Source organism: Ailuropoda melanoleuca, chromosome 18 (assembly GCF_002007445.2).
Source record: "Ailuropoda melanoleuca isolate Jingjing chromosome 18, ASM200744v2, whole genome shotgun sequence".
Classification (NCBI taxonomy): domain Eukaryota; kingdom Metazoa; phylum Chordata; class Mammalia; order Carnivora; family Ursidae; genus Ailuropoda; species Ailuropoda melanoleuca.
Window position 1 is genome coordinate 3,996,275 of NC_048235.1, and position 26,922 is coordinate 4,023,196.

Here is a 26,922-nt window from a genome sequence, read left to right on the forward strand (position 1 = left end):
GTGTCCATAAATAAAGTTTTCCTGGAACACAGCCATACACATTTGATTATGTATTGCTAACGGCTGCTTTTGCATTATTCCTGTGGAATTGACTAGTATTACAGAGACCATATGGCCCACTGAACAGCGTCTTCCTTGTTACTTTCTGTCTCAACTCCTTCTTTCCTTTCTGTGCTTTTAGAACTTACTTTGTTCATTTGTTTTTTAAATTAAATTTTATTTTTTTCATCACGCTAAGTGTACCCTTTAATCCTCATCACCTATTTCCCTCATCTCCACACCCTCCTCCCCTCTGGTAACCATTTGTTTATTCTTTATGTTAAGAGTCTGTTCCTTGTATGTCTCTCTCTCTCTCTTTCTTTTTTTCCTTTGCTCATTTGTTTTATTTCTTATATTCCACATAGGAGTGAGATCATACAGTATTTGTCTTTCTCTGACTGACATTTCACGTAGCATTGTACTCTCTAGCTTCATCCATGTCATTGCAAATGGCAAGATTTCATTCTTTTTTCTGGCTGAATTATATTCCATTGTGTGTGTGTACCACATCTTCTTTTTCCATTCATCTATCAGTGGACGCTTGGACTGTTTCCATAGTTTGGCTATTGTAAATAATGCTGTAATAAACATAGGGGTGCATATGTCCCTTCAGATTAGTATTTTGTATTTTCTGGGTGAATATGCAGTAGTGTGATTCATCTGTCTTTCTACCTACTTACCTAATCATGCATTTTGGTCTTTCCATTATGATGTAAACTCTGTACGTGTAGCCATCATGTTTGTCTCGTTGTATGATTGTGTTTTCACTAAGTATCTAACACATTCCTGGCTCATAGTAGGTGCTTGATAAATATTGTCCTATTAACTAATGAACAGAGGAGGCTTTACTTATATTAGCCTAGAGATACCAGAGAAAATTTCTCCTGGGAAGTGATGGTGAGCTACCCGTAAAAGGTCCTAAAAGGAATGTGGGGAGGGGGAGGGTACAGAAAAACAGACCTTTCTTGAAAGCCTGAAGTTAATGGAGATGTTTGGATAGAAATGTAAACTGACAGGCATCCTTGTCCTGAAAAGAGGCCTCTCAGCTAATCCTGACAAGGAAATTCTCAAAGTTTCTTCTCCTGAGAGTCCTGCCATCTTGCTTTCATTGGTAGTCTGTCCCCTACTTCCCTTTTGCTTTATCTCCTCTCTTCTTGTTGCCCCTGCTGAACCCTTGTTTCTTAAGGGGATCAGGGAAACTCCAAACTAATTATTACCCAAAGGCAATCTCATCAAGTCCCTTTAAAGTGAACTTAATCATATTTTTAATATAAATTCTTTTTTTATTGTTTGCTGCAGTACAGATTTTAATTATTACATAGAATTACTGATTTTTATATTTCCTCTTGCTATCTTGAAGACAAGCTTTCTTTTGAATTAAATGTATTTAGATTTAAATATGCTTATATTTTTAACGTGAAAAGTCCCCACCTAATCTACGTCTTGGCTTATCTTCCCTCAGTTGGGGGAAGATCTGCCACTGAGAATTTGGAATATATAGTTTTAGACATTTTATTAAACACATAGAAAATGCATACATAAACATTTATACATCCATATTCATAGGTACATCCATGGGAATATGTAGGTTTTATTTTTTTAGTGGAATGCACATAAACTTTTTTTAGTTAACATTATATTAGAGAACATCTTTCCATGTTTGTACGTAGTGATAGATTTCATTTTTTAATACATATACAATCTTTTATAAGAGATAAGTAATTTGTGTAACTGATCTGTTAATGAACATGAAGTTTTCCATTTCTTTTTCTTTCTAGTCAGAAATAGTACAACACTGGGGGCGCCTGGGTAGCGCAGTTGTTAAGCGTCTGCCTTCGGCTCAGGGCGTGATCCCGGCGTTCCAGGATCGAGTCCCACATCGGGCTTCTCCGCTGGGAGCCTGCTTCTTCCTCTCCCACTCTCCTTCTGTGTTCCCTCTCTCTCTGGCTGTCTCTCTGTCACATAAATAAATAAAAAAATCTTAAAAAAAAAAAAAGAGTACAACACTAAATGTCTTCATGTGCATTACTCCTTACAGATGTGTAAGTTTTTCCAAAGGTTTAAATTCCACAAGTGGGTTTTTGAGTTCAGAGGGCTTATCTACTTAAATTTATGATAAATGCTGTCATAGTACCTTCTGGAAAGAGTACGCTAAATTCTCTTTCTAGCAGTGTGAAAGAACACTTGTTTCCCATAACCGTTATATTGTGAGTTGTCAGTCTTTTTAATCTTTCCTACTTTGTCGATGAAAAAAATAAAATTTATTTCATTTGCATTTCCTGATTTTTAGTGAGCTTGAACTTTTTTCTGCAGAACTTAGAGGTAACGGCTGAACTGACCATTATTTTATATGTCCTGTTTATTCTATGTTTACTGCATATCCAGGCCCTTACTCTTGTTTCCTCCTGAAAATATGGATGGTAGGTACATAAGGCCACTAGGTGTCACTAGAATCCCATTTTGTTGGGCTATTTCTGGGCATGTTTTTTTCCTAGAGCAGACAGCTGTGTAACAGAAACTGATAAAATTCTGACGGTTCCTTTGGACATTGGACACTTTTATATTGAAGAAAGAGGAAGTGAAGGCAAAAGGAATAAAGGTCAAGGTGGCTGTCACCTCTCAGTTCTGTTGAGGAAGGCTGATCTAATGGGTACGTTGGAAATAGAGTTCACAGGCTTTTGTTTCCGCCCACTTGAGAGCGGGTCACTGCCCAGATGCCCCAGCACCCCTGCATTTTGTGTTCCTACTGACAAGCACATTTTCTTACATGGCCCCACGTGGCCACTCACGTTAGGAGGTTAACACGAACACCCCCCCGCCCCCCCGCTGTTGAGTTCTGAGTCTATTCGGGTCTTACCAGCTGCTCCGCAGTTGTGCACTGCACAGAGACGGCTCCCAGCCCCCTGCACACATGCACCTTGCACCTGGCTAGCGTGGCTCCTCGTCTCTCTCACTCGGGCTGTGCCTGCTTCTTTCTTTGGCTTTCGTGCTTTTAATATTGCTGAAGGTTGTAAATAGTGATGTATCGTGTCCATCAGTTTGGGATTACCTGGTGTTTCCTGATGAGATGATCTGAGTTCTGAGTCTCTTGCAGGAGTAACCTGGAAATGAAGATGGATTCTTCTTAGTGCACCCTCTTGGTGTGGGGGTGGTGTTGGTGATGTTCGAGGTGGTGCCTGCAAGGCCTCCGCACTGGGAGGGAATATGCCCCCCCACCCCCTCTGTGTTTATTGTGGCGTTTGAGGGGAGGTACTTTCAACCATGTCACTAATCGTTCCTCATCACACTCTGCATGTGAGTGCATGTCTCCTTATTTTATTCACTGGGTTGTAACCCATTGCTATCATTGTTCCTTTTAAGGTTTAAATTGTCTTTGATTGGCCGGTGTCACCCACCCAGTTGACTTCTGTGTTATTTTACCTGTTTCCCATCATTCTCTGAACACCTTTCTCCTTTCTGGAACAACAATTTAATCCAAGCTCCACTTGTACCTTCTCTTTCCCAGCCCTGGATGCAGCCATTTCTCCAGAATCCCTGGTTCCTTTTACTGGAAATGGTATTTTGAACCCATAATCTGGGTGCTAGGGTGCACTTGGTTCCATAGAGGCTTGCTGCTCCCACAGTCTCTCGTGGACAGATTTAGTTTTACCTGTGTGAATGTGTGCCTGTGTATATCTAATTCCAAGTGTAGTGAGCCAGGTTCCCACTGATAACCTGCAACATTAGTCCCAAACCAGGGGGTTCATTCTACTGCTCATCTTCTCCTCCCAGTGTTTGTAGCTCTGTTCTCAGACTGAGAAACCTGACTCCTGTCATTCTTGTTAGGACAGTTAATCAAGTAGGTGGGTGACCAGTCTCTTCTCCAGGGCTGTGCCTCTTCCTGCACAGACCCCCCTCATCTGCTCGGGCTTGGATTCCCCTCTGCACAGATGTCCTCTTTACCCCACCCGGCCCCCACTCTACACCTGTTCCAATTCTGATACCCCCTCACCGTGCTTTGCCCCTCCCTCTGTGTGGACACCCTCCTCTGCCTGCCTGGGCTCGAGCACCTTGTACTGGGCCATCCCTCACACGGATGCCCCCTTCTTAGGCTCTGGGAAGGCCCCCAATGGATAAGTGCTCCCCACCCATCCACACAAACCTGGTAGGGGTCTGCCCTTGCCTCACCTGTGTATCTCTAGCACAGAATTGTCAGTTGGGAGGGAAGCTGGGAGGGCAGATTTCTTACCTACTCTTAACATTGAGAGCACATGCAGAGGGATTGCTGGAATGTGGGAATTGAGCTCAAAGAGTTCAAAATTATCCTTAAACTTTTAAAGTTTCTTAAGCCTATTCCTGTGATTAAAAGCTGTGTGTTAGTAGGACAGGTGTTTTTAAAAACCTGCCAATTAGGTTTTTCTGTTTGTAGCAAACTTTCAGTGTTCTGTGTTGGTTAAAAAACAAAGCAAAGCAACACCCAAATCTGTTAAAATTACAACATTAATTCAAAAGTAAGACATTTTTCCTGTCTCAGCATAGGTTTATTGAGAAGGTAAGATCTAATATTCGTGAATCACTCAGTAAATAATATCAGAATAGTGGGTTTCTTGTAGTTCTGGAGCAACAGTTCTCAAATCATGGTCTGGGAACTACCTTGATCCCCAGACCCTGTAAGGGGTCAGCAGGGTTGAAACTTTTTATAACATTAATAAGATGTTATTTGCCTTTTTCCCTCTCATCTTCTCAGGAGGGTACAGTACTGTTTGGGGGCTTGGCATACACAGTATATGGAATGCTGAAGCAGATGTGATAATCAGCTGTTTATTGACAATTGCAAAAATGTATGGCCGTGCCACTTTTCTACCTAATTTTTTTTTTCCTGTTTTGGGAAATACTTTTCATAAAATCTGTTATTTGTGTTAACATGTATTGAGTTTTATTGTTGTTTTTAAATGAATTAACAATTACGTATTTGGAGAACTGCTGAGTTTTATTTTTTAAAGAACTGCTGAGTTTTGTTACGATAAATATCCATAAATATAACTCACATAAAAAGGCTTTGAGATCCTTGAATATTTTAAGAGTGAAAGAGGTTGTGAGTCCAAAATACTGCTTCCTAGTTCAGTTTGTGTCTATGGTTAGAGTTCCCACTGTGACTGCGGGTCTTGCTTTGTGCCTGGAAAGCCAGCACACATCCCTCTTCCTCACTTGTCCCCTGAGGGAAGTCCTCCCCATTGTCTTGTATGTTGAAAGGGATTTTTCTCTCCCAGGTCGGATACTTTTCCATTGCCCTAGCTTTTGAAGAGGTAGTGAGTGAAGGCAATACGGAGGGGGCTGGTGATAGAGGGTGTGTTTGGCGTAGCCCATGGAGTTGATCAGTGCAGCAGTGGGTTTGTCCTGATGGCGGGATGGGAGGGGCGGTGGAGCAGGCTTGCAGTGGGAAGTGCCACCATTCCTTAGCTCTCAAGGGAGAAAGAGCTCTTTGGAATGGACGCCAGGCAGGGCTTCCCAGAGGGAAGGATGACACAAGCTGCTTTGTTCCCTGTTGGCTCTGAAGTAGCAGCAATTGAAGATCAAAAAAGTTGGTTCTGCTTTGAGGGGTGTCGCTTGAAACACTTTCCTGCTTGACCACTAGATGGGAGGATAGTGTTGCTTTACATTTCTGAAGAAACGCAGAAATCCAACTAGTGAGCTTGTCTTTGTTCAGTAGATTTTGACTGAGTCCCTGATAAACACCGGTTTTAATGTAGTAGCTGTTTAGTAGTTTACTAAGCATGTGACACACAAGTTGTTTGCATGCATAGAATGACATCACCAGTATTACAGGCCACCTGTTTCTTTGTTGTGAAAGGTTGTATATAACAGGTAGATTCAAGAAGTGCATCTTTCCACGCTACAAATGACAGATAAATTGTTGGGACGCTAATTGCCAGTAAGGACTGAATATATCTTCTACAACTACATCACCTGGGTCAGGCACATATCTTACCCAGTTGAATCAAGCCTTTTCCCAAACTACTAACTAGTAGAGGATACTTACGAGTTTTGTGAACTTGGGCAAATAATCTCCTGTGAGCCTCAGTTGTCAAATGTGAGAAAATGATATGATAGTATTTATCCACCAGCATTGATGCGAGGTTCTTGTGAGCTGGCGGGGCTTTACGATGCTGCTGATTGTAACTTAAGTATCACGTAAATGATGGTACAGTTATCCTGGTTCTTTTCAGCCAAGTCTTATGTCAGGATGCTTCCTGGCCACCCCCTTTTGCTGTTTTGTTGCTTATAACAGCGGGAAATAGGTGGTGTTTCACTTGAGTAAGAAGAAGCTGGTGGGTGCTGCTCAGGGTACAAATTGGTCATTGATGGACCTTTGTTTAAAAAGAGACATTCCTAAGAAATATTTCTTTCCTTGGTTGCTTTATCATTGATGCCTGTTTCTCATTTCTTTCATTAGATCTATTTTTCTGCCTATCCCATTCACTATCCACTTTCTTTGAGTTTAGGTAATTACTTTGTTTTTTAAAAAAAATCAACCTTATAAAAATGTAATTTACATAAAATGAAGTGTACCCATTTCAAGTGTACAGTTCACTGGGCTTTGACAAATGTATGACCTTGAGATCAAGAATCACATGCTCTACTGACTGAGCCAGCCGGGGGCCTCTATAATTCAGTGTTTTTTAATATAATTACGGAGTTTTGAAGCCACCAACACAATCAATTTAAAACATTCTTATCACCGTAGAATGCAACTTTGTACCCTTTACATCACCCTGCATACCCCCCAGCCCAGGGCAAGTATTAATCTACTCTCTGTCTGCATGGATTTGCCTCTTCTGAACATGTCTTGTAAGTGGACTCATATAATATGTGGTCTTTGTGCCTAGCTTCTTTCTCTTAAAATAATGTTTTCAAGATTCCTCCCATGTTGTAGCATGTATCAGAATTTCACTTTTTTAAAATTATCAAATAATATTCCATTGTATGGCTGTATCACATATATCCATATCATGTATGATTTGTAAGTATTTTTTTCCTATTCTGTGGGTTGTTTTTATATGTCCTTTACAGTTGAAGCAAAAGGTTCTGATTTTTATGAGGCCCAGTTTATTTTTTGTTTCTTATGCTTTCGATGTTATTTAAGGAACTGTTGACAAATCTGAGTTTGGAAGATTTACTTCTGTATTTTCTTCTGAGAATTTTATAGTTTTAGCTCTAACAGTTTTGGTTTTCCATCCATTTGAAGTTAGTTTCTGTGCATGGTGTGAGATAGGGTCTGATTTCATCCTTTTTTGTGTGGGTGTCTGGTTGTCTCAGCACCATTGTTGAAAAGATGATTCTTTCCCAGTGACTTTCGTCACTGATTTTGACTCTTGTCAAAATCAATTAACCAGGGGCTCCTGGGTAGTTCACTCAGTTAAGCATCCGACTCTTGGCTCTGGTCATGATCTCAGGGTCCTGCGCTCTGCTTCAGGCTCTGCGCTCAGCAGGGAGTCTGCTTGAGATCCCCTCCCCTAGCCCTGCTCAAGCTCCCCCTTTCTCTCTCTCTCAAAAAAAAAAAGTCAATTGACCGTACATTTGAGGATCCCCTCTGGCTTTAGCGTGTATTTCCCTGATGACTTGTACTAAATATAAGATCACATGCTTAGTGACTGTTTGTCTTTGGTTTAAATCTTTTGCCCACTTGTAAAATTTGGGTTTTGGCTTTTTAATATTGAGTTACAGGTGATTTTTGTACATTGTTCATATCAATATTATTGGTCAGATACACATACTGTAAATATCTGATCTCAGTGTGTGACTGACCTTTCATTTTCTTTGCTCTTTCAAAACACCAGTTTTTTATTTTGTTGAACTGCAGTTTTTCATTTTCTTCTTTTATGCTTTGTGTTTTTGATATTCTGTCTGAATGTCTTGGCTTACTTTGAAATTGTGAATTTTTTCTTCCATTTTCTTCTAGGAGTTTATAGTTTTGGCCTTTATGTTTAGTTCTGTCTAGAGCGTGCGTGCATATGTGTGAGTTTAAGATGAGGTCAAAGTGTTTCTTTCTACAGTGATGACGTTTGCTCCTTCGGAAAATATCTTTTGAGTACTTACTCTCTGCCAGGTCTTGGGGTTACTGTTGCAACTAGACAGGTGAATCCACTCCCCTCGTGGAACTTAGTTTTTGTGAAAGAAGCAAGTTTTATAAGTGCAGGGTTTAGTGAATCCTCTGAAGGGAGCAGGAGGGGCTTAGGCACAGCGCCCATGTGGAGTTGGTTACCCTCCTGACACAGTGGCTGGGGAGGCCTCTTGAGTTGGTGACTATGAGCTGAGGCAAAGAAGACATGAAGGAACCAGGTGTTCAGAGACTTGGGGACCGGTTTGCGGAGGAGCAGGAGGTCATGGCCTGAGACGGGATGATGCCAGTGTGTTTGAGGATGTCAGAGCTTCAGTGGTTGGGATCTCTGGGGAGAGGAAGCTTAGAGGCAGGAATGTGCTCCTGCTGGGCTGTGGAAGGGGTTTGAATTTTATGCACATCTCTCTCTTTATTCTCAGTATGCCCTCTCAGTGTCAGACCTGCACATGGGGTTGCCTGCTGGCTGAATTCTTATGGATGAGGCACAGCACCCACATGTAAACAGCTCCAGGCCTGAACTTGTGTCCTCTGTTAACTGCCTCCTGACTTCATTTTCTGTCTTAGTTCAGGTGCCATTTCTTTCCCTGTTGTGCCAGCCAGAGTCCTTTGAATCAGAATGCCTAGTTTCCTGTTCCCATCCTGTTATGGAGAGAGGGCCCCTCACACACAGGAAAGAGAGAAGTCAGCTATTATTACAAAGCTTGTAGTGAAGCAGTGGTCCCTTTTTAACCCCTTCCCCCAGTTCCTGTTCTCCAGGGGGACGCCTCTCCACCCATGCATCTCGCTGCAGCTCTGTCTTGACCTCCGTATTCCTAGTTACCGTGGCTCCACTGCTGCCTGACTTTCCAGTTTCCGAACTCTAGACTTTGTAGCCTGGAAATGCACATTTAGTTCTCCAAGTGGCCACGTTCTGGGGGACCCCACGCCATGGACGTGCACCTACTCATTGCACCCACACCTACACTGCTTCTCTCCTGATTCTTTAATAAAATCAGCAGCTGATGAGCTAAATCAGCAGTTTTACTTTACATTATTACGACTGTGAAAGTTGTTTTTAGCTGAATCCGAAAATGCACACAAATACATTTCCTTTTGTGTGAAAGTTTGTCCTACCTGAGCTCAGCCTGGTATCCTTGAGTCCAGCGCGTCCTTGGTGCAAGTCGTCTGAAAACCGAGCCTGTCACCTGCTTTGTTGGCAGGAGCGAGTGGGGTGCAGTGGCCGACTGTGGGCTCAGGGGTGCAGCTGCTGCTCCTCAGACCCACCCTTGCTGCTGGAGCCCCTGAGGTCTGAGGAGAGGAGTCCAGTCCCTTGTCCTCCCTCGTCCAACTTCCAGGCTCGGGTTTCCTTTTCTGTATTTGCTTTTCAGTTCCCTAGACATCTCTATCTACTCTTTATTTCTGCTGGTCTGTGTCGTTTTGTTTTACTTTACTCTCATTTGAATGGGGTTTTGAGGGCAGCAGAGAAAAACATACGTGCTTAGTCCACCAGTTGTAACAAGAGCTTGAGAACATTCCATTTTTATTTCTAAATAACTGCTCATTCAGGAATCTCCACACAGTCCCACAGCTTTGGTGAAACCTGTAGCATGTCCTACCCCCACAGTCCCTGCCTGGACTCCTTGCCGTCAGTCCTGGACACATCCTGCAGAGTCCCCCCCCCCCCCCCACCTTTTCCTAGCACCCTGGGCCCTCAAAGCTCAGGAGCTTGGCAGCAGATAACAGCCCTCAGTGCGACCTGTATGACCTCCTGGTCACTGGTGTCCTTGCTCCAGTGCATTCACTGCAGTCGCACCAGGTGAGGTCTGCTTTCCCAGAATTGTCACGCTCTTGCTCCCTTTGCTGCACTTTTGTCTGTGCTCTTCCTCCAGACGGAAGATCTGCATCCCCCCAAATCCGCTTCCTCATCAGAATTGAATCTGGTGCTCGCCTCCCACCTAGAGCTTCTCCTGATTCCCGTGTGTCGCTCGTGCTCTCTCTTTGGCTGCTTCTCTCCCTTGTTCTCTAATTACTGTGCTGTGGTAATTTTTTTTAAATTTTTGCATTTTGTGCAAACTTCTTTCATGGCTGGCTTAATAAAAGACAGTGGCAGTGTCCTGTCTGCCTCTGCATTCAGTGTATTGGGATCTCTCTCTCTCTCTCTCTCTCTCTCTCTCACACACACACACACACACACACACACACACACCCCATTTAGCTTTAACTCCATTGTGTGCTCATGAGAGAGAAATGAAAAAGGCAGATGAAGCCTTCTTGTGATAAAAACAGTTTTGACCTCACATGCCCTCAGAAGAGGCTTAGGGACCCCAGGGGTCTTCTGACTACACTTTGAGATTTATTAGCCTAGTGATAAATAGTATTGTCATTTGGTGTGTAATCTTCCAGACTTTGCCTAAAATGAGAAATACTTAATTATATATAGTATACAGCATCATGTTCACATTGCTGGAGTTTTGTTTTTATTCTTAATATATTTAAGAGAGTTTTCTATATGAATATGGATATATTTGTCCTGTTCTTTTTTGCATTATATTTTAATGGTATTTTCAACTGTCATTTGCATACTAAATGTTGAACAGTGACAGGCTTACGAAATACAGTTGGAGATGTGTTTAGGGGCCATATTTTAAAAAGACTGAAACAATAGGTAGGTGAGATTATTCTGTAAACACATGAGTGATTCAAGGCTTTTGATCGGGGTTGTGGAGAGGTGAATAAAATGTTTTAAGCTTAGTCTTTCAGTAATAATATGAATGAGTGAGAAGAGTAGGAACTATAGGTAAGGAGATCATTTAGAAAATTATTGTAATTGTTTAGATTTGAGCATCTGAATGTTTATAAGTAGGTAATGGTCCAGGGATTCCCAGGACGTGCAGGGAGGTGTGAAGAGTGGCTTAGCAACAGTGGAAATGACAGACTGATGATAGACAGTCACGGGCGGTAGGGCACGGCCAGGAGAAGCTGGGATCGCCCACCCTGCCCTCGGTGAAACACACCAGTTTTGGTGGCAAGATAATCTTTCTGGCTGAATTTCTTTAGGGCCCTTCTCGCTCTAGATTATTCCTTTTAGGTCCTGTGTACGCTATTCATTTAACAGCATGTGCTTATGCTGTATATGCGCCCTGCACTCATCAATTTGAAGGCTGTTACAAGTCTGAAGTTACTGCATAAAATCCGCTTCCCTTACCTGCCTCTCGCTTCTACTCTTACACTTTAAAAACACCATAGGGAGGGGCACCTGGGTGGCTCAGTGGGTTAAGTGTCTGCCTTCAGCTCAGGTTGTGATCCCAGGGTCCTGGAATCGAGCTCTGCATCGGGCTCCCTGCAGAGCAGGGAGCCCGCTTCTCCCTCTCCCTCTGCCTGCCACTCCCCCTGTTTGTGCTCACTCTATCTCTTTCTCTCAAATAAATCTTTTTAAAAAAAAATTGTAGAGAGATTATTTTGGAAAGTTCAATTTATGTTGCCCTTTGTGTTTGGTTATAAATGTACTTACTTTAAAAGCCATTTCTGTTAACATGGCCTGTGCATCTCTTAAATTGCTAACTGACATACGTGCCGACATAATGCAGTGTGACTATAACAGGGACAAATGCCCATTATGCTCTTATCAATTTAATTACACAGATGCAGGACAGCTGGAGCGCACATCGATGAAGCACTCTTCCCTGCAGCCAATACTAGGGAACACCTACCAAGCCTAATTAAAAAAAAAGTAAGTATGTGATTTTGACAGTTGCAGTTATGGGAGGATTTTTAAGAAAGTTACAGACATTAGTGTATCCCCTAAATGCTTTGATGTAATTTGTAGGAAGTGGACGAGCTGTCTGCCTAGCAGAAAACTAAAAGTTGCCAAGACACTGGCAGACATGCAGGTACACTGGGAACTGCTTTGGAATTCAGTTTGTTAACATCTGCAGCAAAATACCTTCGTTCTGCTGTTTAGCTGGAGAATCTCAAAAGTCAGATGCAGGAATATCCGAGTTATTTATTAAATAATGAAGTTACTTATTATGGAAAATCCACAGTGCAAACATAAAGACACTGCTTTCCTTTGAGATCTAGTTCACGTTTGATCCACAACATTTTCCCTCTTTCATTATTTAAAAGTTTTAATTGTGATTTCTTTATTTGAGGTAAACCGGTTTACTAGGAAACGTCAGAGTCGCTTTGTTTTCACATGAGTATCCCTGTTAGAGAGGAGATTTGCAGACTTTGTCCAAACTGAATGAGACCTATACATTTCCTGTAGGTTAAGGAAGACGTTCCCATGGGCATCTCAGATTTTCTGTAAATGGCAAATCTCGTATCTCGGACATTTCAGTTCGGGAAGCCGGGATTTGCAGCACACTTCTGGACAAACTTAACTCCAGTCTCTGTCCAGATCTCCTTCGATTAGAGGTGAAATAGAGCCTCTAAATCTCCACTCTCTGTGATATGCCAAGCAATGGCTGTGTCTACTCTTTTAGAAATAAAGGACTTATTTTATTTATTTTTAATTTTTTTAATTGTGTTATATTAGTTACCATACAATAATTAGTTCTTGATGTAGTGTTCCATGATTCATTGTTTGCGTACAACACCCAGTGCTCCATGCAATATGTGCCCTCCTTAATACCCATCACTGGGCTAGCCCACCCCCCCCCCGACCCTCAGTTTGTTTCCCGGAGTCCATAGTCTCTCATGGTTCATCTCCCACTCTGATTCCCCCCCCTTCATTTTTCCTTTTAAAACACAATAATATGAGTTGTATTTTCATCATAAAACATAGCGTAAACACAGATAAGGCAAATACCTCTCTTAATGTGTCTTTCCTCAAAATAAGCAATTTTTGGTTTGACTTGGATCCTTGTGGATCCGATGGTCTTCAGTACATGTACATTACAGACACACACACACGTTTTGTACGAATGAGTTTCTCCTGTGTTACATGTATGGTCTGGGAGATTGCTTTTTTCTTCTTCATGTAACTGTGTGTGTTTGACCATTTCATGACAGTATACGTAGCCCTTCACTCTTCCATATTTATTATATGGCATCCACGTGTCTTTCTTGGATCCATGAACCCTTAAATCATTGTTGGTTTTTACTAAGCCTGTTGTTTATGTGACATGTTTGAGTTTATTTCTCCAAGTGGATTATCTGCAAATGAAGTGACTGGGTCAAAATGTACATGCACTTTGTTTGTAACAGTTCCACAATAGTGTAAAGGACTACCTGTTTCTTGACACAGTGACTAGGGCTGATATTCTTAATCTTTGTTGTTTTCCCTGATCTGAAGCATTAGTAATGACTGCTTACACACTTCATTTAAATGTCTACTTGTGCCTGAAAACTTTCCCTTTCCCTTTTTTAAGTACAGTTGCTAAGTGAACATGACTTCAGACTGTATTATTTTGGGCTCTTTGACAAGGTTCTCGGCTTCACTCTCCTTCCTTCTTTCTGTTGCCAGCCTGACCCTCTTGTTTGCTGTTCTTAAATTCACCAAGCATATTTGTGATTTAGAGCCATTGCATTGCATATCTGTTCCCTCTATCTGGAATACGTTTCCTCCAAACTTCACACATGTGACCATTTTCCTAACTTCAGTAGGGCTTTGTTCCAGAGTTCCTTTCTCAGGGAGACCCCCTCTGACTACCCTGTGTACAGTAGTGGTTCCTTTCCACTGTGCCAGCTGTCCTGATCCCACTCGCCTGCTGTTTTCCTTTTTATCTGTAGGACTTACCCCTTTCTGACATACTGTAATAATGGTGGCAGTTAGCTAGGGTTCAGTGGCTAACAGATTCACAGGACCATTCACAGGATAATGCTTGAGAATCCGGGGAGCACCCTGGGAGCAGGGAGGCCGGGGGGAGACTCTTGTGCTGGTCATGTACCCCTGTTGTCAGTACATTATGTCCCCCAACAGTGGAGCCCTCCCACTGGTGATAAGCAGTTGACCAGCTCTGGGAGTACAAATGCCCCCAAATGCTCTGGACTCATGGTTACAAAGCAACATTGTTCATTAGGACATTGCATGCTGTGCTTGTACTTTGGGGAAAACAGTTCAGGCTAGTTCCAAGCCTGCTGGAATTAACCCTCCTGACACACATAACCTCTATTTTACTTAATAATGATGTTTATTTTCTGTCATTCTTTAGTAGAGTATAAGCTCCAGATAGCAAGAATCCTCTTCTGTTCCAAGACCAGTGCCTGACACATATATCTTTGTTAAATAATGAATGAGAGCAGGATGCTCAGTCAAGGACACAGTGCGGGTGTGGGAAGTTCACCCAAGACTGTATTTGGGTGTCAGCCTTGGGCTTCATTGTCACACCGTGTATGTGTAGTTTGAGTTTTGGGGTTTAACTGGCTGAATAGAATTGATTTAAAGGTAATAAAGCAGGATTCGATATTGGTTCTTTTCTTTGGTTGTTAGAGAATAATTGTTTTTATACTTTGTTGCCATGTTATGGTTTTGGGGGAGGGGGAAGGAGAAGAGATAATGTAAGAGTAACAGAAATAAGGAAAACGACTAATTTTGTGTAAGAACCTTCATGGAAACTAAGATTGCTGGGATCCTGAAAATGCCTCAGAAAATGTAGCTACTTAGTGTACAGTCTTGTATTTAGTCTTTCGGTTCTGCTGCTGTTCTTACAGAGGCAGAGAGACGGAAATACTTCTGTTTCACATGCAGTGCAAGGAATGCCTCTGTCAGAAGGTTTTACTTGTAGGGTTTTGAAGGTATCAGAAGTGTAGGGAGCAGGCTGTCTTGTTACACAATAGTATTCATATTTATGTCCTTTCTGCACAGCGGAAGTGTATGCAGCCTAAAGATTTTATTCCTAAAACACCAGAACACGATAAAAGGCTTAAGAAGAAATTTGAGAAAATGGCTACAGAGCTACAAAGGCAGAAGAGCAGACTGGGTGAGTCCAGAAATCCAGCGTGGTCCTGTGCACCTGTTTTCGCCGCCCGATGGCCGGTGGCGCCTGGGCGGACCAGCTCCAGCCTGCAAGAGACTGTACCGTGCCTGCTGAGGGCCATGGTGTGAGCTCAGGGGCCAAAGTCTCTGCCACTCACCACATCAGTGGAGATTTCTGCTTTCAGGAATGATTATAGAAAAACAGATTTTGACTAAGAAGCCCTGTTAGAATAAATCCCTCTTCATTTCTTTGTTACTTTATATCTCACTTTGTGTTTTTTTGGTCTTTTTGTTTTATTACCTAGAATAGGGAGATGTTAATTAATATATGCTTTCCTTTATTTCACCTTAAATATATATAATATTTAGCTGTCAATTATTCCTCAGTAAAGCTAAAAAAAAAAAAAAAAAAGAAACACATTTCGTCTTTGGGCTTCCATAATACCTATTTATAAATTAGCCCACAGTTGTATTTTTACTCTTTTAAAGGTATGTTTTCTTCTAACTTTGACTGCCTTTTGTTTGCTTTTTTTTGCCTTCAGCAGATTGAATTTTATGTTCATTGGTCCAGTTTTCTTTTTAAAATATCCTACTCGGAGTTCACAGAGGTGCCTGAGTTCTTTTTCCCCCTCTGTGCTTCAGTTGGTATATTGTCTATTGACTTTTTTTTTTTTTTTTTTACAGTTCACTAATATGTTCTTCTGCTGTGTTTAATCTGCTATAAAATCCATCTGTTCAGTTCATAATTTTGGTTTTTATTTTGCAGTTCTAGAGTTTCTGATTTTTTCCATAGATTTTGTTATTAAGTCACATTTTTTCTTTTCAATCTTTCTTTGCTTCTATCTGCATTATCTAGAATGCCTCTGTTGTTTTGTATGATGTTTTTTTCCCTTGCTTTTTGTGGTATACGTCCTGTCTCTTAGTAGGAATGATGCTTTGTTTTTGTAATTGAAGGCAAGTCATTAGTTGTAAAATATGTTTGAAGCTCTAGGCAACATTATTTTCTTAGACACAAAGTTTCTAGTTTCCTCTGCTAAGCAGATGGAGTTGGGCCTTGTTGGCTTTATCTGGACTGATTTGAATAGGAGCATCACTAACTTTCAGTAAGGCTTGGTAGACTTCTGATTTGACATTGATGCCAGAATGTGGCCATCTAGACCTTTCTTTTTTTTTTTTTTAAGATATTTATTTATTTATTTGACACAGAGATATCAGGGGCAGAGGAAGAGGAGAAGCAGGCTTCCCACTGAGCAAGGAGCCCAAGGGGGACTCCATCCCAGGACCCTGGGATCATGACCTGAGTGGAAGGCAGACACTTCACCGACTGAGCCACCCAGGTGTCCCCATCTAGACCTTTCCTCTGAGAGCCTGACATGATAACTAGGATCCCTTCCCCTAACTGGTTCTGAACTCCCATTTTCATCTCTCAGCGAATATACACCACAGAGAACTTTCCACCATTTCACAGAAGAATTTGACTTAACTTTTAGTATCCTGCCATTTGTAGCTTCAGAATTGGGCAACTTTCTTGAAGATAAAATCGCATGTAAGGACCTGTTTTCTACTACACCCTGTTTAGTGGGATTTGGCGCTGCAAACCCTTTCGTTTTCTCTTTAGTTTGTTGATACTGATAAACACTTAGCTTGTGTCTTTGTTTCTCAGCAGCTGCTCTCTGCCTGGTCGAAGACTGGACCTTCAGCCTCTTGCCCCAGGGCCTTTAATGATAAGTCCTCCCGGGGGTAAAAACATATGCTTGTCCCCTGGCCTCTCAGTACTCTTCCTCTCCAGAATCTTGACTCCTCTGGTTCTGGTCTCTTCAGTAGTTCCCTGATGCTTTTGTGTAGACATTATTTGTATTTTATATAGATCCTGTATTTTCTTTTTCTCTGTGTAGGCATTATTTGGCTTCAAGATACTTTATTTCTTTGTCTTGAATTACTTGTAAAACCTTAAAGCACTTGAACAGTGGCACAATCACTGTTGTTTATAGATGCATTTTGCACAAGGCTACAAATATCACATAATGAACTTGGGAGATCAGTTAGCTACATGTTTCAGTTCTAGTAGCAACAGGCTGCTTCTCTGGAATCAAAAATAGGGAAATTTTTGTCCTATGTGTTTAATCGTAGAGTCTTTTCTATTCTTCTTTTTTTTTCTTTTTTGAAGTATAATTGCCCTAACATATTAGTTTCAAGTGTATGGCATAATGATTCACGGTTTGTTATATTCTGAAATGGTCACAAGTCCAGTTAACATCTGTCACCATACATACTACAAAAAATTTTTTTTCTCATGATGGAACTTTTAAGACCCAGTTTCCCAGCTACTTTCAAATATGTAGTAAAGTGTTACTAACTGTAGTCACCATGCCATTCATTACATCCCCATGACTCACTCATTTTATAACTGGGAATTAGTACCTTTGGAGCTCCTTCACCCATTTTGCTCATCCCCCCGCGCCGGGGCCTCCAACAACCACCAGTCTGTTCTCTCTGCCCATGAGCTTGGTTGTTTTGGTTTTTGCTTTCTGATTTTGTTAATAGATTCCACATATAAGTGACATCATACGGTATTTATCTTTCTCTGACTTATTTCACTTAGTGTAATATGCTCAAGGTCTATCCATGCTGTCACAAATGGCAAGGTTTTGTTCTTTTTTATGGCTGAGTAGTATTCCTCTGAGTGTGTATCCCTGCGTGTGTGTGTGTGTGTGTGTGTGTGTACACACACCATGTTTCTTTGTTAATTCATAGATGGACATGTAGGTTGTTTCCATGTCTTGGCGATTGTAAATAATGTTGCAGTGAACATGAAGGGGTCAGATATCTTTTTGCATTAGTGTTTTCCTTTTTTTTTTTTCTTCAGTGTTTTCATTTCTTTCAGGTAAATAAATACCCAAAAGTGGAATTACTGGATCATATGGGAAGTTTGGTTTTTAGTTTTTTGAGAAACCTCCATAGAGTTTTCCACAGTGGCTGCACCAATTTACATTCCCATCAAGAGTGCACAAGAGCTCTGTTTCTGCACATCCTTGCCAACACTTGTTATTTTTGGTCTTTTTGATAATAATCATTCTAATATGTGGTTAGAATCTCATTGTGGTTTTGATTTGCATTTCCCTTATGATGAGTGCTGCTCTTTTTTTTTATGTACCTGTTGGCTATTTGTATGTCTTTGGAAAAATGTCTTGTTTAGATCCTCTGCCCATTTTTAAAATTGAATTTTTTTTCTTGCTAGATGTATTCTTTTAATGATTTATAAAAATACTTTAGAACATCATGAAACTCTAAAGTACCATATGTGTTTTTTGTATTTCTTTTTTTTTTTGCCTTTTTTCACTACCGAAATTCAGTGTTTCAGACCAATCCCAACACATCATTGATACATGTAAGCAATTTCAGTAACTATAATGCATAGCATAGAAATAAGCACTAATTCCTTTACTTTTTTGTTGTAGTGTGTATTGCCATGTCACAAATTCTCTGCTCTGTATTTTGAAGTTTTTCATGTAGAATTATCAAGCTTTATTTTAAATCTGCTATGGTAACACAACAGAATTGACTAGAACATTTAGCTTGTATAGATAGTGCTGCCAGATAATTTTCTAAAAACATAGCCTTTATCATTTGTTTTTGTGTTGAGTCATCCCTGTATCTGAGAATCAGGTCTCTTTCTCTTGGTGCCATGCCGGTCCCTCCCTAACAGCCTCACACTAACTGGTCTACTGTGCTGCTCCGGCCGGACACATGGAGTAATAACTCTTTCTTTAGGGAGTAAAAACTCCCTTTCTACCTGATGCCAGTTACCCACCGCGATCCTTACCCCTGCTTCTGAATGATTGCTTGACTCCTGCTGATTTCTAAGCATCCACCCCATGGGAACCCTCCTAGCGGCTCCTTGACTGGGCCCTAGAGGTGCTGTGTCCTCAACCATCTGTCACCTGTACTTGCTGTACTTGTGTCTGAAGGGTATAAACCAGGGGTCAGGTGCACACCCCACCCCGGGCTTCCACTTCCTCAGGTCACCCTATGGGGAAGTATCTCGGATGAAACCCTATGTTTCACCTGCCCTGCAGCACCACACGCCGTCTGTGATCGGCTCTCCCCTCCAGCCTCAGGTCAGCCGTGTACTACTCTCCTGTCAGCTTTGTACTCTTGCCTTTTGGGCCTTCTTCTTTTTTTTTTTTTTTTAAAGATTTTATTTATTTATTCGACAGAGATAGAGACAGCCAGCGAGAGAGGGAAAACAAGCCAGGGGGAGTGGGAGAGGAAGAAGCAGGCTCCCAGTGGAGGAGCCTGATGTGGGGCTCGATCCCAGGACTCCAGGATCATGCCTTGAGCCGAAGGCAGACGCTTAACCACTGTGCCATGGGCCTTCTTCTTATACCAGTGATGGTGTACTTAAAAAGAATTTGGCAAAATGGTACTAAAAATTTTTTTTTATTTTTTTAGATCAAGTTTGTATCTTAATAAAAATTGCCTTTTAAACACTACAAATATAAGGTATTACAGATACAACTGACATGTCTGCATATGGCAGAAGTATAGTTAGAGTTGTTCAGGCTTAAAAGTTGCAAAGGAGAAGATACTGAATGATTCTTGGGAAGTGGTCAGAGCCCTGAAGTTCTCCTTGAGCATATACGAGGTATGGATTCCAGAAAAATGCATACCTGTGCAACCACACCCAATTTAACCGTCATTTCATAGCTGAAGGAGTCCTGGCCCCAAAGTTGATATGTGCGTCTGTTGAGGGTTGGAGGTTGGTTAGTGGTGGTGGTTTCTGAGACCCAGAGTAAACACTACTGTTAGAGGCAGAAATGTTTCTGTCCCATCTTAGGTTCTCAGCTGGGGCTTTGTTATAAAAAGGCAGATTAATGGGAGAAGAACATACATACTTGTAAGTTTTTTGTGACATGCGGGCTGTCAAAGGAGATAAAATCCCAAAGAATTGGTAGAATCTTAGTGCTTGTGTTGAACAAGGGGAGGCAATTGCAGAAAAGTAACCAAAGGAGGGTAAGAGTTCCTTTAACAAGGCCTGTTTTACAGAATTCTCTTGGCTTCAGCGCCCCATCTCTGGTGATAAAGTGGAAGGGGTGCATCTTTCAAAGGGGAGTTTTATCTCCTGCCTTCAGGAAGTAGCTTGGGGTGGGGGTGGGGTGTGTCTGAGCACCTCTCTTTCACCTGTTGTGATTTAAGTGCATTTTGCTCAAAATGATCCTTATGCCAACGTGGCATATTTGGGGTGGCATATTCTGCTGCTCTCGTCAGCGTTTAGGAACCAGATTGCATTCTGGCTTTACCTTCTCACTAGTTGTGTGATCCTGGATATAAACATGTTATTAACTCTTGTGTCTTGGTTTCTTCATCTTTACGTGGGGAGACTGATAAGCTGATTCACTGGGTTTGGGAAAGGTTGAATGAAACAGTGCACGTAGTGTGCTTGGCGCATGGACGTTCCTCAGCAAATGTCAGCCAGCAGTTTTCACGCCAGTGTTACTGCACGTGGGGGTGGTGGGGTGAAGTGTAGCAGTGGGTAATGATGTTGCAGGGGACGAAGAAGACCATGGGGGTGGAGGAGGGGGGTGTTCCTCGAAAGAAATCATATTGTTGAAGTATTAAGCCTTCTGGCCTTTTTTTTTTTTAGCTAAATAAATTTTTGTTTATTTTCAGATAATGATGTACCTGTTCTTTTATTTGAATCTAATGGCTCATTGATGTATAGTCCCACAATTAAAACGTGCGCTGGTCAGCACAGTGCAATGCAGAGGAGATTACAGGAGATGAAGGAGAAGAGGGAAAACCTTTCCCCTACGTGTAAGTGCTTGCATTTTATAAAGTGAAAGTGAGGCAGATTGCCTGGTGAGTAAAATGTGGTGGAAAGGTTTTTTTTTTTTTCTCTTTACCTAGGTATTTTAGTTGTTTCTTGATTCTTAACAGATTTTTATCTATTTCTGGGTAGACTTTGTTAATATTTTCTTCTAGAAAATGCTTTTGTTTCATTGAGATTTTTAAAGCCTATTTTGAATTTATAGTTTTAAAGCATATATTTTAAGCACATGTTGGGTGTGTAGTTTTGGATGTATACATTGAGAATCCTGTTTTTTATAGCCCCTTTGTAATTTTTAATATCTTTGGGATGTTTTCTTTTAAAGAAAATCAGGCTCTTCTTTTGAGGGAATCTACTTTAGACTAAATATCTCATGCATTAGTTTTTGTTTTTCTTTATTACTGTTATCTTTAAAAAAATTTTTAAAGATTTTATTTATTTATTTGAGAGCGTGAGAGAGTGAGCAAGCATGAGTGGGGGTGTGGGGGAGAGGAGCAGAGGGAGAAGCAGACTCCTTGCTGAGCACAGAGCCTGACCTAGGGCTTGATGGCAGGACTCTGAGATCATGACCTGAGCCGAAACCCAGAGTCAGGTGCATTAACCAACTGAGCCACCCAGGCACCCCTCAAAATCTCTTCTAACTTTAATTATCCTATGATGTAACCCTTTTTGTAACCTGATATATGTAGATTATTTTTTATGAATCTCATCATCTCTAATAGATTTGTGCTTATTGTTTTATAAAAACAAAAATAAGATTTTTGTGCTTATTGTCTTATAGTAGGTCTGGGATGTGAAGTACCAGGCGTGAGTCGATGTTTGTGTGGAAGAGCAAAATGAGTAGGCTTACCATGGGCTTCATCCACTAAGATGTCAGAGTTGTCTGATGAAGTGTGCGGTTTTGTTTTCAGCTTCGCTTGAAAAGTCTCATGATAACCCAACTAACTCCCCGTGTGAAGCTTCTTGGAACATTTCCCATGATACTTTGTGTTCAGGTAAAATTATTTTCTTTTCTGTGATATATTTAAACTATGAGAATATGTTTTTCTTTTCTTTNATTTCCCATGATACTTTGTGTTCAGGTAAAATTATTTTCTTTTCTGTGATATATTTAAACTATGAGAATATGTTTTTCTTTTCTTTTCTTTCTTTCTTTTTTTTTTTTAAAGATTTTATTTATTTATTCGACAGAGATAGAGACAGCCAGCGAGAGAGGGAACACAAGCAGGGGGAGTGGGAGAGGAAGAAGCAGGCTCATAGCAGAAGAGCCTGACGTGGGGCTCGATCCCATAACGCCGGGATCACGCCCTGAGCCGAAGGCAGACGCTTAACCGCTGTGCCACCCAGGCACCCCGAGAATATGATTTTCTTATTTGGAGTTTCTTCTCATGTCAAGAACAGTTGGTTAAAAGCTAGAATTCATGAATTTCACCCTGAAATTAGGTCTTAAAATAAAAAATAGGTATTGTAATACAATTAGGGCATGAGAAATTGCATGAGTTAAACCTCCTCTTTGGCTCCTCTGGTTTTTCTCCTAGGCATTTGCTTTCTTGGCACAGAATCATTTGCTCATTTTTTTTTTTTTTTAAATCGTGTTGTACGTACTAACTTGCATGGAGTATACACTGTGTATAACTGAGAACAGTATGAGAGCTGCTTGTTTCACACCATGGGTAACGACTCTATGCAACATGTGATTGAAGGCGGTCAGTGAGGTGTGTAGAGATCCTTAGAAAATTTAGAAGATAAATGGCAGAATTTCTGCCTAGAAGCAGAGCGTTGGAAAGAATAAAATAAGGGTTTTATATTGTACATTCACTTGAAATGTGGGAGCCCTTGTTTCACATGGAATGATAATCTTCCATGCTTATGTAGCTTTCTTTTGAGTGAGTTTTAAGAAACGTGATATAACCACGCAATTTCGCCTGTGGAAGGGCCCAGGTAAGTAGCAGAGCTGTGAAAGCCACAGCAGTGGCAGATGACAACAGGAAGGTGTCAGGAGTTTAAGTCACAGCTTCCTTTTCAAGTGTGGCCTGTTCTTGTAATCTCTTTGGTGTGTGTCTAAAATTATTTATCCATCTGTCTTAAATAATCTCCATCTTTTTATTTTTTACTCGCACTTATTTTATACAAGGTGGACACAAGTGCTAGTAACTAACACAGGTTTCATTTTTGCTGTCTTGGGCGCTGGTCTGTGTGTCTTATGTGCTGTACCTCATTTAACTCTCTCACTAGCCGTACGAAGTACATACCATTGTCACCCCCATTGTGTTCATGAGAAAACTAGGTCAGAGAGGTCAGGCAGCTTGTAAAAGTTGACATCGTTTGTGAGTGGCTAGCCCAGGATTCGAACTTAGGCAGTCTGACCTCAGAATTTATGCTTCATGGCACGCACACTGCTTGTCAGCTTTATGAAAAGTATGCTAAGTTTGTTTGGCTGCTAGTGCTAAAATTGTCCTGTATTTCTAGCTCCGCCCTTCGAGACTCGCAGGCTCCCTGACTTGGTGTGGGTACAGTGCCACCTCCGCCGGGGCCTCCCTGCACTCCCTGCTGGTTACCTCTGTTCTTCTTTAGAAGGAGAGCCCTTAGTAGTTTTGGGCTAGAGGCTTCAGATTCCAGAAAATAGTGCCTGTGTTCTGGGAGCTTCTAGTCCAGTGAGAGGGACAGATAAGAACACTACTAATAATAGGACACATGCTTTCGGGAACTTCAGGCAGAGTTCTGCATAACAGAGGAGGATGTGTGCAACTAGACTGGTGAAGCGGGAGGATTCAGAGATTTTTGACATCCGAGGTGGGTTTTAAGTAGGATTGACCCAGATTAAAGTGTGGAGTGAAAGCAAGGCCTGGAGGGAGAAACGTGTGTACAGTTTTCAGGAGATGGGTGGCAGCCTAGCCATACACTCAAGAAATGTGTAAAACGTGGGAAGTCAGAACCCTAAGATCTCCCAGGTGGTTCACTTTTGAGTATAAATGCAGCATGAGGACTTGCATGGAGGACAGAGGACTTAGGTGGGCTGCTTCATGGAAGGCTAGACCTTGATGTAGATGGTAGCATTAGTTCTTACTCTTTAGAATTATTGACCTCCTTGAGAAATTAATGACAAGATGTGGATGCTTTTCCTGGAAGAAAGTGCACGTGCATATGAATGTTCAGAAAGTGAGCGTAACGGTTTTAGAGGTTTGTCCCCGCCTTCCCCACGGCCCCCACGCCCTCCATGCCCCATTCCTTAATGAAGAATGCTCGCCTGAAAGTTGTCCTCAGGTGGAAATAAGAAGAACCAGGATACAGTTGGTACTCTTTTTAACCAATAGCTGTGTTTAAGAAGTATTGCTTTATCGGTTAACCGAGAGTTACTTTTATAATAATTGAAACCATTTAAGTAGTTAATTCTTCATTAATACTTTCCAGATGTATCCTTTGCTGGTGATCTGCACTCATCTTTTGACGATCTTTGTGGAAACGTGAGATGTGGAAGTCAGGAAGGGAAACTGGGAGGAATTGTGGATGAAATTAAAAGTGATGTGTGTGTTTCGTCACCTGTGCTGAAGACAAGATCTCCTGGTTACCTCAGTCCGTTAACTCCTCAGAAACCCATGGATAGTCTTTCCAAAGAAGAGACTGGCCGGTGGGGAGATGCTGTGGGTGTGGTTGTCACCCTGGACAAGCAGCAGTCCGAGGGAGCAACCAGGATAATGTCTAATGAGAAACACAGCTTGTCCCCTCTGTTGTCTGCAACCAAACGCTGCCCTTCAGGACATTCACGATCTGAGAGCTCCTCAGCAAGGAGAAGAAGAACGTCTGAGAGGGTGAATGCACCCCCCAAAGAAGGACTGCAGAAGAAGAGGTGCGGTGGGAAGCCTGCCGGGCCGAAGGGGCAGCTGTGGAAGTCGGGACGCCGCCTGCAGCTCCCGGCCCAGCCTGCTGTCGAGGCTCCCGGCTGCGGGGTGTCTTCGTACGATGATTATTTTTCACCTGATAATCTCAGGGAAAGGAGTTCAGAGGCTCTTCTTCCTGGTCTTGAGCCATCCGCAGGCCTTGCTCAGTTCAGCTGCAGGGGAGGTCTTTCTCAGAGGGAGAGGAGAAACATACTGCAGATGGCCGACTTTTCCTGCATTGGTAAAAATCCCAGGTTGGTTAACATGACCGATGTAACAGCAAAAACTAGCTGCAGTCTTCAGAAACCTACACAGGACACAGCAGATGCGGTGTGGGGTTGCCTGACCTCTGAGGGAGCGTGTGCTGCTGAAGGAACCCCAGGCCATTGTCAGCAGGCTGGTGCTCAGAGAAGATCAGGCCCGTGCACAGATGGGAAGAGCTGCTCTCCCGTGGATGATGAACCGGCTCTGTCACAGGGGTGTGGAGGGGAGGGACTTGGAGGCGATTTCCCTCAACTTGGAGGCGATTTCCCTCCTCTGGAACGGAGCAGCATGGAAATGACAGGATTGCTGGACGTGAGAAGTGTGCAGAAGGAAGATAGCACTTCTGGAACGTGGAAGTCCTCGGGTGCTGAAATGCAGCGTGATTATGAGCTTGATTTTGTGGGTGATCGTACTGTGGGCAAAGCTGCAGAAGAAAGGGAACACTCAGCCAGCAGACACGATGGAAGTATGTGAATCTCCTTTACAAGTACCTTTGTTGCAGGAATATGTGCTGGTGTGTCCGTCTTGTCACGTCATCACCACCTTTCCATAATTAAAATACTTTCTTTTTTCCTCTTTTTAATTTTAAAGAATGTGCATGTGTGTGGTATTTTCCAATGATGCATTCTTTAGGGATAGGTAGCTTACCATCCTCTGGAATTTCTAGGTGCTTGGGTCAGATCTGCTGTTAGGAATACATCCCTCCCAAGTCTTTCCATGTAGGTTCCAAGAGTGAGGGATGCCTACTGTGAGTAGTTGGCTAGAGAGGACACTTCCTTGTCTCTGGAGCCTTGTAATAACGTGATGTACACTGGGGCATTCTGCTAGAAGATTTGAGGCTATTTTAGAAGGGAAATTAAGGTGGTGTAAGCATTGATTCCATCAAGAAAAGAGAAGGAACAAAAAAGGAAATGTGGAAGTACATTATCAGTATTTATTTTGATGAAACTTTGGGCAATGTTAGTTATAAAGAGAAAAACATTTTTGCTCAGGGTAAGAAGTTCATTGTAACAGGCCTTGTTTGGCTTCTATTTATTTTGCTTTAACCATATCACTTAAGTAAATTTTCTCCTGTGTGTAATTTAATTGTGACCATCTTGTAATGAATTCTGTAATTGTAGTAATTGTATCAAAAGTGGCAACCGTAGAAAACACTTCACACTTTCTGATTACAAGCACAAATTAATGTCAGCAGTCAAAAGCAATGAAATCTTGAACTTTAACCATCTTTACCTAAAGATTAGGCTAAAATTTTCATAAGACCAACTTTATTCTTCATTATTTGTCTGCTGTCTCCGTGATTTTAACCGCCCTTTTCAAGATGGGAAAGTTATGGGTGTGGAAATAATCACTGATGTATATCTTTTCCTTGGGTATAAATTCCCCAAAATAGTCTCACAAAAGAATTAATTTTGTATGTTTTTAACCTTATTTTTTATATCCTAGCTTTCTGAAAATATATAAAATTTGACAAACTATATTTTATGTTGGGTTAGGCTTAGTATGTGTTTTCAAAATATTTATTTTAAAATCATGTTGACTTTAAGGTTAATATAAGTCATTAGATATATAGAAGTGTTTTGGTAGTTAAGAATATCCTGTTCTTAAAGCTTACATTCTCATTTTTCTCAGTTTTTATCTTGTTTATTTTTAAAGCCTCTGAATAATATTTAATGGCGTGCAAATATAAATTAAGTGAAAAAAAGGCTGCTTTCAGACAGTGTGGTGCACCCTTTAACCCCAGTGTTGCTAAGAAAGAGTGCGGTTCTCCTTGGAAGCAGGATGTTCTAGGACTCAGCCCCATGTGCATAGTTCCCTGGGGTCTGGGGCGCGTGGAGGACTATGGGGGGCTGGCACTGGGCCTTCTAGGAGACCAGATTTCAGCTTCACATAATGGGGGTTGTCACACAGTGGGGTG

General features: G+C 41.6%; 1 protein-coding gene across 5 annotated transcripts in view; it reads left to right on the forward strand.

The window, feature by feature from the left end:
* Nucleotides 1-26,922, forward strand: part of MCPH1 (microcephalin 1) — a 242,530-nt gene that overhangs the window by 21,216 nt on the left and 194,392 nt on the right. For 2 of the 5 annotated variants that reach the window (XM_034647475.1, XM_034647476.1), the window contains exons 4-8: nt 11,759-11,846; nt 14,925-15,039; nt 20,706-20,849; nt 21,774-21,857; nt 24,274-25,470. In XM_034647475.1, coding sequence (XP_034503366.1) covers nt 11,759-11,846; nt 14,925-15,039; nt 20,706-20,849; nt 21,774-21,857; nt 24,274-25,470 — 1,628 coding nt within the window. The remainder of the gene's footprint in view (nt 1-11,758; nt 11,847-14,924; nt 15,040-20,705; nt 20,850-21,773; nt 21,858-24,273; nt 25,471-26,922) is intronic. The other 3 variants (XM_034647479.1, XM_034647477.1, XM_034647478.1) reach the window with 3 other exon arrangements.